The sequence below is a fragment of the Scleropages formosus genome, chromosome 2, assembly GCF_900964775.1.
Source record: "Scleropages formosus chromosome 2, fSclFor1.1, whole genome shotgun sequence".
Taxonomy (NCBI): Eukaryota; Metazoa; Chordata; class Actinopteri; order Osteoglossiformes; family Osteoglossidae; genus Scleropages; species Scleropages formosus.
In genome coordinates, this window is record NC_041807.1 from 16738748 (window position 1) to 16757268 (window position 18521).

An 18521-nucleotide genomic window follows, 5' to 3' on the forward strand; every position below is an offset into this window, starting at 1 on the left:
TCAAGGGTACTGCAGCAGGAAGTGGGACTACCACACACTATAGTATCTGCGGCCCTGTGAAAGACTATTGTTATGACTAGAACGACTGAACCAATGAAGCATTAATCTCAGCTTTATTTGGTCCCTTTCATCAAAGCATACATTGTTTACAACTGTACACCTTACCCATTAAGGCTTCTGGGCATTTTACTACACGAGTCTCGTTTATGCCCCTACTCAAAGGTACAGGAGCAGGGCCATTCCTCGGACTTGAATGAGTAACTTCTTGGGCAAGCTGCAGGAAGGTCTTACATTACTGAAACTAAATAAGAAAGTGATTTTCGAAACCAAATGAGATGGTGTGCATCCATTTATCCACTTTAAATTGTTTACCCTGCAGGACATTTTTGGCCAGCTTTGGTGTCCAGACATTATAGCTGTGTCCAACTCAAAGAGACAACCATGGGCCCTTGTTATCTACTGTGAAGCTGCTGTAAAGTCTGACAAACAAAGTTCTTGTTCATGAAGCTCCCAGTCTCTTACAGTAGACATGTAACAGCCAGTTTTACCCTCTCAACAGCAGGCTATCTGATCATTTTCGGTGCTGAATCTTGTTGTGGCTCCTGCTGAAATAATTGGCTAGGGAATGTAGGCTGAAGGTTTTTGTACACCCCCTCCACCGTCCTCCACAGCCCCATCACCCAGCAGCCTCAGTAGTCCAGGAGGGGCAGGGCTTTCACACAGCTGCTACAAAAGGCAATTTAATTGGGCTTCAAAGTTGCTAGTAATAGCTGTCAGGTAAGTGGTGTGGAGACTGTGAGGAAGTGTGCGTTTGACAGTAATGGACAGGAAGGTGGTCCAGGCCCAGGTTGACCCGATAGTCTTAGCAGCTTCTTAACTTGCCTGCTTGATCTGTTGAACGGCAACATGATGTAACCCTTTCCGTTCTTCCTCTGAAAACAAGCTCGCCCTTTCATGGGTGGGTCTAAGTGGCAGAAGATCATCCACAGTCTCTCTTTGTCACGCCAGGCAATTCAGTGTAGCCCATGCACCACATAAATTGCACCGGGGTCCAGGAAGAGTTCCTCATCATTCATAACCATTAATAACAATCCCTTTCTTCCACCACCCTAGTACCTTAGTGGAGAACAGCATCTGTGACATTTACACGAGGTGGGGCGGTGATTAAACTGCATGTCCTCATGCGAGGTACACCATCAGGACTAGTAAGGGTCCTCTGAAACGGAATTCATGGCACATAAACCCCACACAAAGTCGTGACTCGCGGTCCACTGATTCATGTCATCATGAGCTGCTCAAAGTTCGGATTTGAGGACAGCTCTGCAAATTAACGTACACGTTTATCCCTGGTACACAAAATATCACTTTTTGTTATTGTTTAGAGGCTTTTTGACTCTAAGGTAGTGAATATTATCATCTTTGCCTCACAGTGAGGAAGAGATCACTCACTGTTTCAGTTTAACTCATGAGGTTGCTATGGTGACAGTTGCCTTACAGTGATTTTACACCTGTACCCAGTGGCTTTGTAGTGGCTGGTACGTCAGTCCAGGTGCAACGTCGACATACACCTGACGCTGTCAATGACTTACTACTAGATAGAATGTATGGTTCTGAGTCAAATCGTAATTGCACTTGTTAACTTTGTATTGTTACAACAGGGAGAAATAAAGTTCTATCTTTTCCAGTGTGTTTAAACGCCTCTGAGTGTTCCTTTTTCTCCGGTTCAGTAATTCCAATTTACCTCTGCAACCCTCCAGTGGCCTTTCTTTGATTCACCTCTGAGTTTTACCCCAGAATTTACCAGCTGAAGCATGTGACTGTTCCAGATGAACAATATCAGAGTTATTCACCTGCAACCCCAAAGCGCATTCAACTACATCATGTGTCAAAGTGAGAAAATTCTCATTTAACTATGGTATATTGTGTACATTCTAGGAAAAAACAAATGTAAGATCTGAAAAAATCTCAGCTTTTCGGTGATGCCACCCTTGAACATTTGAAATGAAAGTCAGCATGCCCACGGCAAAACTGCATCAGCTAATTCTGTTTTCCCATAATGTCCTTGTTACAAGTTAAAATGTTGTTTTTATAATGTTGCTGGAACAAAGGAGAGGTATCACATATACAACTGAAGCAGTTTTCTGTATACTGTGCAATTTGCATGATACTGCGACAGACTCATTTTAGCCTTCGGATTATCTGAGCAAATGTGTCGTCAACTTTTCATTACAAGGTTCAGTGTAAATGAGATGTCATATCTTATTGTATGATTTTACGCCCAGATACACACCTCTCATCCGCCAATTCACAGTATGACAGCCTTTCAAAGAAGAAGCTTGTTTAAACTCATATACTACATTAACTGTGTTCTCCATCCATTTCTCCTCATATTTCACAACTCTTTGTTCTGTTTGCAGACAAACCCATCCTAATGCATGTCAAAAGCTTGAATATTTATTTTATGTCTTTCAATTTATGAAAGGCATGCAAGCTTCCTGCATAGTTTTCCGTAAATAGCAAGGTCTGTCGTTGCTGAAAATTCACCCAAGCTGAAGGGTGTCCTCAGAGAACTCCTTTGACAGGAAAGCCATGTCCAGTTATTCTGCAGTACAGCGTGGGTTCGATGTTCCTAACTGCCCAGGTTGTTGCCGAAAAGCTGCATAACCAGCCTCGTATCAGGCTGAGCTCCTAGCTGGACGAATGCATCTAAAGGGGTTAATGTCCTGCATGCAACATTCCTCTTACTCACATACTGAGCGTCGCTGCACTGTGGTACTGCCAGTACACCCCATGCCAGAGGGTCGCAAAGGGAAACACAATAATCCACTTCAAGCAGAAGGGAGGGCACTATTTCTGCTGAATGTTGTGGTTAAGCCTCAGATGAGCGAATGAACATTTCTGGCTACTTTCCCTCTTTTTTGCACCAGCAATGAACTACATGGGACATGATGGTACAGTGGGAAAAGTGGTGAATTTCACCACCTGATCTATTCGGTGGGCATGAGGTTTGAGTGCGGCTCAAGGTGTGTGGAGTTTACGTTACTCCTCCTGTTTGCACCCTCCCCAGATATTCATGGAAGAAGGTACTGCTAAACCACTTCTGTTTCTTCCATAACTTGAAAACCATGCAAGTGACTCAAACTTGACTTGACGTCTCTTCCATCCACCTGTGTATTGAATACATTTTACACTCATAGCTACGATTCCTCTTCCACTGCTACTGAGAATGGAAGAATGACCCCGAGATGCAAGCAAACCCTGCCACCCTCAGTCATGCATTGTGGAATTGTTCTACATTAGCCATCTTCTGGGCCTCAGCATTTAACATTGGTTCCAATCTCTCTATTAGTGTCACATTTTTTATATTCTCCCTGGTGGGGTCTTTATAACCAACAGCCACCACAACCCAGGCACTGTTGTGCTTCTACTGGTACGGCATCTCTGCAGTGTTGGAGAAAGACCTATCCGTCTATCTTTCTATCTGTCTATTTTCATTTTTGTTTTCACTCTGAGGATTAGGGAATGTTCTGTACAAAATGGGGTTATATACTGTAATTTTGCTATGTATCAATCACAGTTTCACCGAGTGTAAAATAAAAATTTTAAAAAGAATACATTTTTTTAAAAAGAACGAATAAGGAAAGTGAAAAACTGCACGTGAACTGACCGCTGTCATTCATCAACATGGCAAGACAGAGCCCTGCTCCAGGCATTGACAATACCCAGAGACTGTCATGTCCCTCTTATTAGTTCCCATCGCTCTTTCTACACCCACGCAGGAGAGTCACACATATTTATGGCAGCACTTAGTTAACTTAAAACTCAAATCCTCAAACTCTTCAGCAGTACTGGCCATTGGAGCTCTAGGGTAGGGATGAGCTTTACTGAAATGTGAAGATACTGGAACAGCTTCATATGACCCAGTAGATGGAAACTCCCACACGACACATCACTATTCATTTTGGTCTCATTATTCAACCCTATAACTAAAGGCCCCTTCACCCAACTTCCTCTGTGTAGGAATAGATATTCTAGGAAAAAAAAGGAACAGGATAACAGTATTGTCTCTTTTTCAACAAGACGTCAGGCACATAATTTCAATTTCCATTAACTCTTTCGCTTTATTACTGCCGATATTTTTATCTGAGCAACTGAAGTAATAGTGACAGCTTGAGGGCACGATTTAAATAGCTGACTTTACGCCATATAATGGGCCGTGCTACGAAACGGCGATGTCGCATTCAGGGGCAGGAAAACAGAGCCTGGCTACACGTAGAAATTTACGTTAGTATGTATTCATTTAGCAGACCGTTTCCTACAACGTGACGCAGAACTGAGAGCAAACAAAAGTGCGGACAATCGGTTCGCTTGTCAAGGACCGGTCTGAAAACCTTGGTTAGGTGACACCCGGGTGCAGAGTTTACTAGAGCTGTTGTGAGAATCTGGCGAATTGTGGATCTGAAGAAGCGCGGGCACAGGCAACCACAGGAAACACGGAGACACTTTCGGAGACAGGACGGAGCTGGGCGAGTAGACGAGATGACGAAGGATGGGGCATAAGTTCTTTGGTGGCCGTGGTGAAGCATGCATTCTGAAGAGGTTCCTCTGGGTCCTGCTGGTAGTGCTCCTTTCATCCATGCCCTGATGATGACAAACCAGTGCGCCTTGTGGCGCTTGTGTCAGGATCAGCTCCACCTCCCGGGGGTGTGACGTTGGCCAATACAACCATTTTTGCTAGTATGCTTCACATGAGCAGCTGCACATTGAACTGATAGCAAAAATAAAGGTTATCGTGACAGATGAAGCGGTGCAAGTTTATGAAGCAGTCCGGAGATCAGGAGTGAAGAGAGTCTGAAAGATTAACGTTCAGACCCTTCCAGAATACCGGGAAGGCATCAGCAGAGCATTGAGCACAGCTGTGAAGAGCATTGTGTCTCATCCTACAGAGGGTGCTGTCAGACACACGCAGGTGTGGTGCTTAAAGAAAGAGGTTGTGAACTAAAACACACTCATATTCAGAAGTGTATAAGGTCCCAAGCCAGAGGGAAACTGCCATAGCATTCTGTGAGGGGTATTTAGCTGTAACTACACATACACACACACTGAAATCTCTTGCCCCGAGCAGGGTGGCAGTGAACCGGAGCCTAACCCGGCAACACAGGGCGCAAGACTGGAGGGGGAGGAGATACACCCAGGACGGGATGCCAGTCCATCGCAACGCAACCCAAGCAGGGGTCGAACCCAAGGCCCACCAGAGTGCAGGACCCGGCCAAATCCGCCGCGCCGCTGCGCCCCCCGAGCTGTAACTCTTTTTTTTTTTTTTTTTTTAACTTTTAATGATTTAATTTCCTATATTGTAAATGAATGATTCACTTTATCCCGCTTCTATTCAGAGCAGAAAACATTTAAAAACAGCGAATTTAATTGCTTATTTAACCCATCACTTTTGACAGCAGATAAGTATTACTTTCAAGAATTTCTACTTTGTAATGCACCCACCTCTCTCTCTCTCTCTCTCTCTCTCTCTCTCTCTCTCTCTCTCTCTCTCTCTCTTTCTCTCTCTCACACACACACACAATCAATGCTACATCTAAAACCATCCTTTACAGCAGGGTATAGAAATCAAAATTTTAAATCGGTACAAATACAAAGCTACTTTTCCTGCAGTATTGACTCTGTTGCTTCATGTCAGTGAAATTGGAGGGAAAAATCAGTTCCTACCACTATTGATTTTAAAACCCAAAAGGGGCCGAATGGCCATAAGGAGGACATGTCAAGGGGTTGAGGCAATCAGACACAGGGGACGGGGGGTTGTCACTGACAATCAGCGCCAACGCGTGCTTCTCATAGTAATAACTCTTACCATATTGACGGCTGGACTCTCCGTCATCCCTTCATTATGGCCTCAGAGTACACACACACATACACACACCATATATTGTATTCTCTGCAGCAGACGGTGTGAGGGCTTACAGAAGCCAGTTATTGTAATGCACAGATTGAAACCCTGATAACGCAGAATCAGTATAATTAAGATGTCTCATTATAGGCCGAGAGGGAGAGCGTCTGCCGCCTTGCACCGTCCATGCCTCGGAGGTATTGCCTAATCCCCCTCGCGGACATTGGCGCTTCACATGAAAACGGGCAGCTCTTATTAAAGGTCAATTAAGATCTTGTTTTCATCAGCGCGGTCAAAGACTCCGGGTTCCATACACTCTGTATGTAGGAGCTGCTTTTAGATGGGAGGGAAACGGGGGCAAAGATTCCCTCTGGAATAATCTGTTGACAGTGAAGTAGGACATGGTACTCAAGGGCAGTGGCATCTGAGGAAATGGCCATGACAAGGTACGAGATGTGGGGGGGGATGCTATGAGGACCATAGTGCCAGCCTGCTCTCGGTGAGGGATTGTGGGTACAGTCAGTACGCTGGAGTCAACCTGAGGGTCTCACATTAAGAAGTGGAGCAGAAGAAATCTAGAGGGAAGGCTGGCTTTTACTGTAGCACAAGTGCCACTGGGTGTTTTCCACATCAGGTCCCGGGGAAATCACCCCAGGGAAAACCATGGAACAGCCTAGAACTTTCCCTCGCTCATTCAACATGTTGGCATGTAGAGGAACAAACCCCCCATCATCCTTCACATGTCTGAAGGTGCTGTCATAGTGCTTTGCTTGAAGAGTCCAATACAGCTGCCAGGGTTCAAGAATCATGTGTTCTCTGGTTCAGGCCAGTAAACAGACCATTTGCTCCAAAAGCTTAGTATATATAATGTCTGGAAACAGCTGTTGCACCTGAATCCGCTGCAACACACACACACACATTTTCTGACCCGCTTGTCCCAAACAGGGTTGCGGGGAACCAGAGCCTAACCTGGCAACACAGGGCATAAGGTCAGAGGAGGAGAGGACACACCCAGGATAGGACGCCAGTCTATTGCAAGGCACCCCAAGCGGGACTCGAACCCCAGACCCCCCGGAGAGCAGGACTGTGGTCCAACCCACTGCGCCACCACACCCCTACCCACTGCAACATATCCAGTGAAAGTTTAAACAATCGCAAAAATTACACATTAAATAAATAAATAAATAATCAGATCCAGGGATCAAATTTACCTTTCGACAATCATGCACTTTGGGCTTTTCCCATTATTTCATAACTGCGCGGCTGAAAAAAAAAAACAAACAAAAATATTTGCATTTAATAATAACAAAAACTTTATTTTCACAGCACCTTCCATACAATTGTCGCAGCTCAAAGTGCTTCACAAAAAAAAAGTTAGAAAAATGAAGCGCTGAGATAAGTATAAAACTAAAATGTTAACTCAAAGCTTTCTGAAGGTGTCCACAGAACCTGCCACTCCAATATACGGTGGAATTTCGTTCCATAATTTTGGCGTACGTTAACAGAAATCCGTTCTCCAGTCATCTCACGTGCAGCTTCAGGAAAATACAGTAGGTTTGCGCTTAAACGTCCGAGAGCACGGCTCGGAATATATTCCGAAAAACATTCCATAACATCCTCGTCTGCTTAAGGGTGTACAAACTAGCAAAGGAATCTTAAAATCAGTTCTACAACTTATAGAGAAGCAAGGCAATTTAACTAGTACAGGTGTTCAATGAGTCGAGGCTCTAGCTGCAGCATCATTCACCAGTTCTGGTTTTCACCAGTATATAGAGCATTACAGTAATCATAGCTTGCTGGTAACAAGTGTGTGTGTGTGTGTGTGTGTGTGTGTGTGTGAGCTCATTGATCAGCGCTAACAAAGCATCGCAGCATGCTCTTGCTGGTATAGACAGTTACACACACTGTTTTAGACGCAGCAGCATCTACAGCCAGCGCAGGAGCACAACTGCCACATGGCTCACACCGGATACCGTGCTAAACTCGACAGCGCCCACAAGTGTTCCAAGACAGTCAAAGCATCTTGAAGAACGGTTAAAAAGCACTGTTGGAACGACGCAATCTTGGCGTGAGTTTAAAACGAACCGCTAAACAAGTTTGTAGAACGAGGGCGATAAAAACCCACTGGTGTCTTTGTTACAATAAATGATTGGATCTCCATCTATGAATATCATTCTATTTTATCTTCCTACTCTTGACCATTTTATCTATTACAAACATTAGTAAAATACGCAAATACTCTCAAAATTCTCAAGACTTGTGTGGATTCACCACTGACGGTGTTCCCAGCAGTAATTGTAGCTGTTTGCTGACTCCACTGGGCCTCCAGGGTGTTTAAAAACCAGTGTCTCTGATGTTCTTTGGCTTCCAGATGCCGTGAAAGCCATTAATCTGCCAAACTGCTCTTCAGGATGAGGAGCTGAGGGAATAAAGGGCTGGGAAAGCAACGTGATTTTACTACAATGACAGCACCTCGTGATTCAGGATAGGGAAAGATAAAGGGAAAAATTCTGAGAGTCGAGCTAGAAAATTTGAGATGAGCATCAGATCTTCTTTAGCATCAGGCAAAAACAAGGTATGCAGCAAAACACCACAGACCATCTTGACACGTGTCTGTTTCTTGGCAGCCGAAAACTTCCATCCGTCGTCAATAACTGCTCTTCTGGTTTAGCCTCGTGGTACCTGAAATATATGTTCCACTTTCCAAAATAGCTGCATATTTAAAACCGCAGAAAGGCATGCTGCTAAAAATATCAAATCTGGACAGAGTCCAATATCCATGGATTCCTGGGTGAGCTGCATATCCTTGGAGATCATGACAGATGGCTTTCAAAAGGTCTTCTGGAACAAGTAAGTAGAAGATCCTCGTTGCCTGTGATTCTTCTCCTTGCCATCCCTACAGACATTATTTCTTATATATTCTTGTGCTTCTTAAATATAGCATACAGGACTTTCAAGGTGGCAGCCATGTCCTGGGAGATGATATCTATTTAATAAAAAAAAAAAGCTTTACTTACAGCAGTAGCACTGGTTTCCTCCTATTATATTTATCTCATACTTTTCTCCAAAGCAGCTTACAATGTTAAGGTACTTACAATTATCTTTCCCCACTTAGACAACCAAGGAGTTTCTCCTAGAGCAACTTAGGGTAAGTACCTTGGTCAAGGTACCAACAGCTGGAGATTGAACTTGCAACTTTGGGCCCAAAGGCAGCAACTCTAACCACTACACTACCAGCTGTCCTCACCCCGGAGTCCCCTCTACATACAGTCATTTAAAAACTTTAGACAATAATGGGGCAAGTTAGGCTGAACAGCTTTGTTCTTATTATTGACATAATAAGTAAACTCAGTGCAGTGCTCTGAAGGCATCCGACATCATTTCATAGAGCCACAGAGCTGCACAGATGAGCGGAATGCTAAATTCCACAAAGGTGTTATATAAATTCACATTGCATATCCTTTTCCGGTTATGTAAATTGAATACATCCACTAATTCACATTTGCTCTGTCATTTGTTTCCTCAGTTAATGAAGGCTCTCCATCGGTCGATTTTAAAGAGCAGGATTCCTAATTCTATCAGCAAAATTATTTGGTAATTAAAGCAGGACTCGGGACTAATTCAATTTGTAAGCTGCTCCAAGGTTAAATGAAAATGTTCCAGTCCAAACATTAGCGGTTATCAGCTATTGTATTAACTTTTAAATTGCGGTGGTCCCAGCAGACAAATCCACCAGCTTTGCTCTACCATGGAGAGAACAACTGAACCAGCACATCCTTCAGCAGTAAGAGGTGAACACACATACTGCACAACTCACTCTTTACATTTAATCACTTCACCGAATTTTCCCCAAAGCAACTCACTATGTCAGTCTACCTACAACTATTTACCCATTTATACAGCTGGGAAATTTTTACTGGAGCAATTTAGGGTAAGTACCTTGCTCAAGGGTACTACAGCAAGGTGAGATTCAAAGCAGTAACCCTCTGGATCTAAAGGCAGCAGCTCTAACAGCTGTGCTGTCAGCTGCTCCGCACACACATATTTGCATTGTTGACCTCCGCACACACACTTTTCTCATGATTTAATACTCAGATTCCCATTCTAAGCACCAAACCCCATTATTGTTTAAAAGAAGTGCCCAAATACAATTCAAGATCATTTTGATATTCCATCTTGCCCTGTGGCATCTGAAAGAAATAAATTTTGAAAAAGGATTCCAGCCTGATGGGGTGACTGATACCGACCCACAGGCAGATGACTCATTCAGACCCACCTACCTTCCTGACATTTCATACGTAGTACATTTTAAAGCCGATTCCACACAAAGTTTGACACGGTACACACACACACCGTGATGAAGGACTATTGGAAAGATCACTAAGACATAAGAACAGACCCTTGCAGAGAGTTACAGGGAGTAAGAATATTTTTGATTTATGGGACCACTCACAATACATTCAGCTGACACTTTCCTTCAAAGCAACCTACACTTATTAATGCAGTTATACAGTTGGGTCATTTTACTAGAGCAACTCAGGGTAAATACATTGCTCAAGGGTATTATAGCAGTAGGTGAGATTCCGACCAGGAACCTTTGGATCTTAAAGCCAGAGCTCCAAACACTATGCCACCAGCTACCCACTATTTCTAAGTATGACAATACCTGTGTAAGAACTATGAAATCACATATAAGGACCTTTTCATGCTTATTGTTCTCACTTTGATCATTTTTTTTTGGACCTTTCTATAGTTTCTCTGTTTTCCATGTCACAGCAGTTTGCTCTTGTTTGCTACCCCACTCAGTTTCACAGATGGCGAGATGTTCAGCTGGGACCACAAGCAATCTGGAGCTCAAAGTGTGGACTTCCCACAGTACAAACAGACCCACCTTCGGGCTCAACACCAGACACGAGCAGATCCTCGTCGTTGAGAAGATCCAGGGCCAACGTCACATTCTGAAGCTGAGACCAACAAAACGGTGAGTTAAAAACACCATTGGAAAAAAAAAAACCCAAACGCTCACTGGTACAGTTTTGAATGATCAATCCAAAATCACTTTGTGTCAAAAACACCAACCCAGAGGCAATAAATATGCTAATATTGGTGCTCGTGCTGCTCTTTGAGTTATTTCATCATTTGAAGCAAGAGATGCTGCTCCATTACTGTAATGCTCTGGAGGGACAGCATGAAATAGTGTTTGCCAAAAATACACGTAACTGCATGAATATATGAATACAGACAATTTCCATTAGGCAGCGCTGCATAAATCATGGCAGGCAGGATTACAGTTTCACGCAAGAGGGGAAAAAAAAAGAAAAAACATCTACACGTCAGCGTTGCGTTTCTGACGCAGGTTAAATATGAGCACAGTTAACATGTGCAGTTCTGCCGATCAATAATGCCATAATAATTATTACGAGGCAAGCCTTCCGGAACCATCACGAGTGAGTGTACGGGTCTTACCATTTCAGAGTTTGTCACGGGGGTGAGGTTGAAGTCGCTGAGCGGGATAAAATACCCCTTAACCTGTCCAATAAGCAGGAGAAGGATCACCCCATCTGCAAACTGAGGGCAGCAGGATAAAATTTTAATTAAAAAAAATAAGTTGGATGGACTGCAATGAAACCCTTGACAAAGAGTTCCAATGCTGTATGTGGGGGCACGCAAGGCCGCTCTGGTACCTGCTTCTCCATGTCAGTCACCTGGAGCCCCAGTGGTGCCATGTTCTTGTTGACAAAGTGCACGATGGCCTGCGGTTTGCACACACCGGAGAGAGCAGTTACAACCATACTTCGTCTAGGAGGCTAGTGTGGCGTAAATGGGGGCGGGGGGGAGGGGGTCAATTTTTCAAACTGCTGCCAGTTTTTGCAATCATTTTGCATAATTTTTAAGGCCTCATAACTGATCCACACACTTTCAGCTATCTCTCCCTAACCGTTTTGTCCGTTTATTGGCGTCACTGCCAATAATACTTAGTTAAGGATATATAGTCATGTGACTGATATGATCACACCCATGCTGGTAGTGTAGTGGGTAAAGGTGCTTCCTTTGAACCCAAAGGTCCCAGGTTTGAGCTTCACCCCCAGCTGTAGGACCTTTGATCAAGCTATGTACCTATTTACCTATATAAACAGGTAAATAATGGTAAGATGCTTTGAAGGAAACCATCAGGTCTAGATCTGTAAACCCTTGCAAGGGTAAAAATTTACCCCCAGTTTAACTAGTATGTGGTTTCTTAGGGATTATCCTCCAGGGTTCATTGTTTGACCTCGGGGTTGGAGTGTGCTCTGGGTCAAGCGGGCAGATACTGGTGACGGTCTCTCATACCTTCTTCACCGTGTCCACTTTTTGCGGCTCCATCCTCAGGAGCTCGTCGATGGGGTCGGCTCCTGAATACGGCACGAGGGGTATGAGAGAGAGACAGATTTTTCTCCTCTAATTTATCATTTATTCGATTCTTATTTTTCACTAGAAAATATTATTTGTAAAATAGTTTTGGTTATACATGTGTATACAATTTGTCCTGCCAATTAAGAACACTAAATTAAAAAAAAAAAAATTGAGAGAGCGAGAGAGAGAGAGATATTCAGCGGTCAGTGCGAAACCCCACTTCATGCTGCTGATTACCTACTAAACCTTTCAAACTTACGGTTTGCATTCTGGTCCTTAGAAGACTTTCTGAAATGAAAAATGGAAAATTAAGTATTCATCTCTCTCACACACAAACACACACACACGTTTCATTACAACAGGCCTGAATGGAAGCCCTTGTCCAACTCCATACCCACCCTGCTTCCGTAATTTGCTCCGTCTGTTTGTCGGACTTGATGCCCCCTTTGGTCACCTGTCGATCGACACGGAGGGGGTCAAGAACAGTTTCAGCTGTACTTAAAGCGTTCCAGGTGTTCCTCACGTGGTCAAGCGCTCACCTCCACCAGTAGCACTTCCACACTGATGCCGGAGGGAAGCTGCAGGTCAGGCTGGAAGCGCTTCACCATGGCAACCAGGAGGTGCAGTGTAGCCAGGAGGTCCTTTGAGTGGATTACTGACGGGGGGTTGGGGGCGGGGGGCACGCATTCAGTCACATGGTGTGGCACCACAGCTGGCCAGTACAACCAGCAAGACTGAGACCATTTTAGATTTTATTATTTTTTACTTTGAGATTTTATTATAGTATCAAGTCACTTGCAGGACCCTAATAAAAACTGCTTCTATTCATTCATTTCCAACAACGGTTTGTTCAACGCAGGGTCACCGTGATTCAGAGCATATCCTGGAAGCACAGGGCGTGAAGTGTGGTATACCGTGGATGGAACATCAGTCCATTGTAGAGCAATCACACACTCTTTTCACACTCACTCACACACACACACACAAAAGGCAGTTTAGGGTCACCAATTCACCCGAAACACACGTCTTCTGCACCGCGTGATGAAACTGGAGCAGTTGGAGAAAACCCACACAAATACAGAGTGAACATACTGTACAAATTCCACACAGACAGACTTGGATTGAAACCCACCACTGAGCCCACAGCCCAGGACCTGTGCAATATCAGTGCTGCCCGCTGCACCGCTGTGTCGCCCTTTAAATGCTGTTTATAGATAGGAATCGTCAGATTACCACTATAATCAAAATAAGTGGCTAAAGCGGAATTAAAAACAAGTGCAGAGAATGATTTGAACGCTGTTCTTCAACTGCAGTGATCTGAACCCCAACTGCATCGGTAATAGGTTGAGACCCCATAAGGATGCGGTTGTAAGGTCACAATTTGTGAAGTGGTGTCGATGGAACTGGTCAACACATTTAGAGGGAAACTCCTCCAGAAATCTGCCCCAAAGAACCTGCTGAGGTCCAGTCCTACAGTATTCATGGTACTGTTGAGCATCCTGAGGACCCCTGCAGGCTCTCAGCACTCAGATGAGTCCCAGCGCCTTTCACATCACTCATTATTTGGGAAGAGCGGTAAAAATATTTTAACATAAAGAATAGCATATTTATTCATACAACGCATGACAGCTTAATTTTATCTGTCTCAACCGGTTGATATATTGTTCTGTAAGACACCCTTGGCTGAGGTGAGGCCCTTCTGTGAGGTGACACTGAAACCAAAGGGCCTCCGGTGGAACACCCCCCTCCCCCCCACCTCACCCCACCTTCCTTTACAGGGCCTGGATCCCTGGTCCCAGCGGTCTTAGGATTGTTGCGTCGCGGCGTTACGCACTCACGTCTGACACTCCACCTGGAGGAGGCCTCACTGTCCACCCCAAGGCTCTGGTTCAGGGCTTCCAGGGTGACCTCCACCTTATGAGTCTGAGCAGCTCTGGTCAGCGCGATCTCCTCCACAGACAGTCGCACACCCGCAAGCCTTTCTGGAACGAGCAGACACACGCACGCACGTACATAGGTTCTTTATGCCACACCATAGGCCACTAAGTTCAGTGCGAATGAGAAAACGGGGGGCGGTCCACACGTTAACGACCGTTCTCCCCGTAAACGAAAACGAGATTAACGAAGGAGGACCCCCAATTACATTCTTTATTGATTATGCGAGCGTGAGCTGACTGCCGGCCAGTTTCCCTGCCCCCCCGCCACGCCGTGATTCATTATCAGGATTTCCCAACGTGTGTCTGCTCTGGTCGCCCAACAGGGACTTTGTTTTGGACACTTAGATTGTGGGGGAGGGGTCTCACCCAGGAGGTGGTGAAGCACCAGTCCATCATACAGATCCTCCTCCAGGCTCTGAACCACGATGTGCTCTTGCTTCAGGGTGCTGTTGATCCATGTAATCAACACCTGCCCGAGGAGTGGGGGTGGGGGGAAGGGAGGGCAGTGACAGCCGGTGACATGGGGAAAGAGGATCTCCAGAGACAGGATCTACAGGTACCCTCCCACAAACACCACAACCGACGTAAACCGGTGTCTTTCACGCGAAGGCCTTATTACTGCTGCTTCTCCTCGTGACCATGAACAGATAGTGAGATCGGTAACGCCCCCCTACTCTTATTCCAGAGTAAAAGATCATACATGAGCAAAAACGGTAGAGCTAGTCCTCACATTTATATTCATTCATTTAGCACAAGCTTTTCTCCGAAGCAACGTTCAACTTAAATATACAAGCATCACACCGAAGGAGAGAAGGAGAGATCTAGATCCTAGCACGAGATTCTTGAGTACAGTCACTCTGTCTCATACTACCAAATAAACAGTAAAAATTACACATGGAGCTGCATATAGTTTAGTTTTTATAGTTTTTTTTAAAAAAGTTATAACATAGTTCTTGAGCTACAACATACAATTATTACCACATACAGCGCTGCTTGAAAGTATATGAACCCTATAGGGATGGTTATCATTCTCGTATAAAATATTGAATGTATAAAATCTAACTGTTAAATCTTAAAAGAAACATATAAAATTAATAAATGACTATGATTTACACACCTGATTCTATTTACCTGCTTTGTTTAACCGATGCAACTTCACTTATTTTTGCACCTGCGCTGCTTGCGTATTTTTTCACGAGTTGCTTTTTATTTGAAACGGCAAGTGAAAAAGTGAGTGCTCTGATGATGCAGAAAAGAAAAAAAAATTAAGGGAAATATATTTAGCAATAAAAGTGAAATGTAATTATAATACTATACTGTATTTATATTATTATTATTACTCTATATCAGTATCATTTTAATATGAAAAACATAGGAAATTAGTGAAAAATACAACAAAGCCCTTTTCTAGAGCATATCACTCGTGCATGTTAAATGTTTATATATCCGTATGGCTCTTATAATATGGCAAATTATAGATTTACGATGTGCTCATGCAAACAGAGCCCCTTCATATGCCGAGGACCACCTGCACGTTTGTGTGGAATTTGATGTTCGGTCTTTGTCGTTATGCGTTAAAACATGAAAACAGTAGGTCCTGGGAAAACATTAGAACCATCTTTCAGGACTTCACAATAAGCCCTTGGTAACTGACAGGTATGTGCATTCTTCTGAGTGAGAACTTTGAATAAAACCCCTCATGAAATTTTTAACACCCTCCTGCAGAGATCGATTCGACTTCCTTTGCGGGAGAAACGGCCTTCATTAAACATACACAAGCCAGCTGGAGCTATTTTTCTTGCGTCTCCATGTCACGTTCTCCCCAGAATCTCCAGACCAGAAATCTGCTGATCGTTGTTTGATGTCTGGAGTCTTTATTTAAACTTTCATCTCTCTGAAGAATAGAGCGGTGCACAAACTGAACTCCTACCGCCACCAAAGGCCCGATGAAGGCTCTCGCACTTTGATCAGACTGAGCATACGATGTCAATTTGCCATCAGCGTGACATTGTCCTATCGCAGGTACATCTGCAGGTCACCGGACACATACCTCTTTCAGCTTCTCCAGGCCAGGGTTATTCAGAGATGTTGGCTGGATTATTTTTCTTTTCTCCTCTGTGCGGCAAAACATCCAGACGAGTGAGTTTTCATGCGCAGAATAAATAAATAAATAAATCCCCGGCACTGCTTGAGCGAATCGGTGCAACCACGTTAAGACTCCTACGGTCCATAATGACGAAACATCTTTGAATGTTAAGTGGAGGATTACCAAGTCTGGGCCACACGCAGATATCATAGATATATACGTAATAGAATGTGGATTACTGGATTATTATTATTTAACCATTTATACATCTGGGTAATTTTTACAGAAGCCATGCGGGGTAAGTACCTTAGTCCAGGTTATAGCAGCAGGAGGTGACATTCGAACCCAGGGCCTTCTGATTGCTATGCTATCTACTGCCCCAAAGGGATGACACATAAGCACTGGGGTCAGTTGCGTGTAGTTTGAAAGAGAAGTCGTGCACCTTGAAACATCTCGAGGTCATCGGGAGTGTTGACCTGAAGAAAGGCTTCTTCCAGGACTTTGTCCGTGGACTCCTCCATTGCTGCTGAAGACAGGGTTAGCAAGGCCAGAGGGACCAGTGAATGTCGCTTTCACCTCTTTATACAGCTGGGATGCAGGTGGACGCACTGGGAAGAGCAGAGGCAGACAATTGTTCCAGGACACCACCACCACCTATTTCATTGTGCTCCTCCAGATCATTGCTAGTTCAAGTGAAACTCAATTAAATTTACACACAAAGAAATAACACTGATGATTATTTCCATTAACCCTATTTAATAAGAATAACCTTAACTTAGTCGCTGTCCAAAGCAACTTACGATGAAAGTCCATCATCTACACTATTATTTACTCATTTACACAACTCGATATTCTTACCTTATCAACTGAGGGAGAGTACTTTGCTCTATAGGTACTGCAGCAGGAGTGGGACTCGAACCTTGGTTCGTGGATCGTAACGCAGCAGTTCTATGCACTATGCCAAAAACTTCCCTGTTATGAAATGATATGCTGTATATCATATAAAAATGATATATTAATATTTTTTTAATGAGTTCAGAATTGAACATGTGCAAATATGAAGAGGCTTTGTGCGGATTTCAGCGTTCAGCAACGTCTCGATCGGACCGAGCCAATAAAGATTGATGGACGGAAGCCGGAGATCAGAAGCTTCGCCCTGGAGGAGAACTGGCACAGTGGTGGTCGGGGAGGGGGGGAGGGGGCAGTCGCTGTACCACACTCTTCCTGTACTGCACTGAACCGCCACTCTGCCATCTACCAACACACAACCGCTGCTGACCAAATGGTCCAAGAGCCCGAAGTGCTACACGTCATCTGGGTCCCTGAGCTCATGATGGATTTAAGCTAATAGCAGGGAGGGGGGAGCACTAACTGGCACCGACACCGACACCTCCATCGCGGTCCAGGGAACCACTAACCCGGGCTGACTTCCTGAACCTGCCGCATCCGTGCCAGCGGTGTCCGAGTGTGATCGTGTGCATGAGAAAATGATTCACTCTGGATTTCTGTGACTTAGGGCCCAAAGAGAAGGACCTTACCTTTAGCGTAAGAGGAGCAAGAAAACCGGGACCCGGAAGCAGCGAGAGAACTGAGAAGAGGACGAAACAGAGTGCGACGGCGCCCGAGTGGGGGGTACGACGCGGCAAGACCCAGAAGACGGTTAGTGAAGAAGAGAGGAACCGGCAGTGGAGAGGAGCGCATTTCCTCTTCCTGCTCTGTGGTCCAGCAGACAGGCGCACGACCGTCTTCGCGTGACACCCTGTGGTCGGAACGTGTGAATTCAGGGTAACAGCACCGCCTGGCCTCTCACTCGGGTGCCAGCTACAGAAGCAATAAATATAGTGCATGCCCCCCCCCCATCAACACCCCCCACCGTGGAGAAATGGTCCTGAACCTAAAGGCCTGGAAACACATTTCATCTCCAGTGACTGCAAGAGGTCACACGACAATCGGTTGATCAGAGGGTTGCACACGATGGATTAAACACACACACACACACACCACTTTCTCAAACACACATTTACTGCATGGTAATTTTACCGGAGCAATTTAGGGTAGGTGCCTCGCTCAAGGGCCTGAAGGACGGATTCAAACGTACAACCTCTGGATCCAAAGGCAGCAGCTGTAACTACTAGTCTACCAGAGAAATCGAAACGCATCCCAAGCGATGTGGTGAGCAGAGTTAAAACAGGACACAGATTCAGCC

General features: G+C 44.6%; 1 protein-coding gene across 4 annotated transcripts; it reads right to left on the reverse strand.

Annotated features, from left to right (window-relative positions):
- Nucleotides 1–7230: 7230 nt before the first annotated feature.
- On the reverse strand, nt 7231–18203 carry parvg (parvin, gamma). 4 transcript variants are annotated; one of them, XM_018747065.2, is made up of 14 exons: nt 17854–18203; nt 17174–17287; nt 16758–16923; nt 16280–16344; nt 14596–14698; nt 14131–14274; nt 12832–12947; nt 12691–12746; nt 12552–12580; nt 12230–12291; nt 11584–11652; nt 11366–11467; nt 10791–10863; nt 7231–8885 (listed from the first exon to the last, which is right to left on the reverse strand). In XM_018747065.2, the coding sequence occupies exons 3-14, from the start codon at nt 16834–16836 to the stop codon at nt 8812–8814; spliced, it is 972 nt and encodes a 323-aa protein (XP_018602581.1). In that variant the 5' UTR covers nt 16837–16923; nt 17174–17287; nt 17854–18203; the 3' UTR covers nt 7231–8811. The 4 variants fall into 4 exon arrangements, with proteins under 4 accessions (XP_018602581.1, XP_018602582.1, XP_018602583.1 ...); XM_018747066.2 differs by having other exon boundaries at nt 17174–17305; XM_018747067.2 differs by lacking the exon at nt 17174–17287.
- Between the last annotated feature and the right edge of the window lie 318 nt (nt 18204–18521).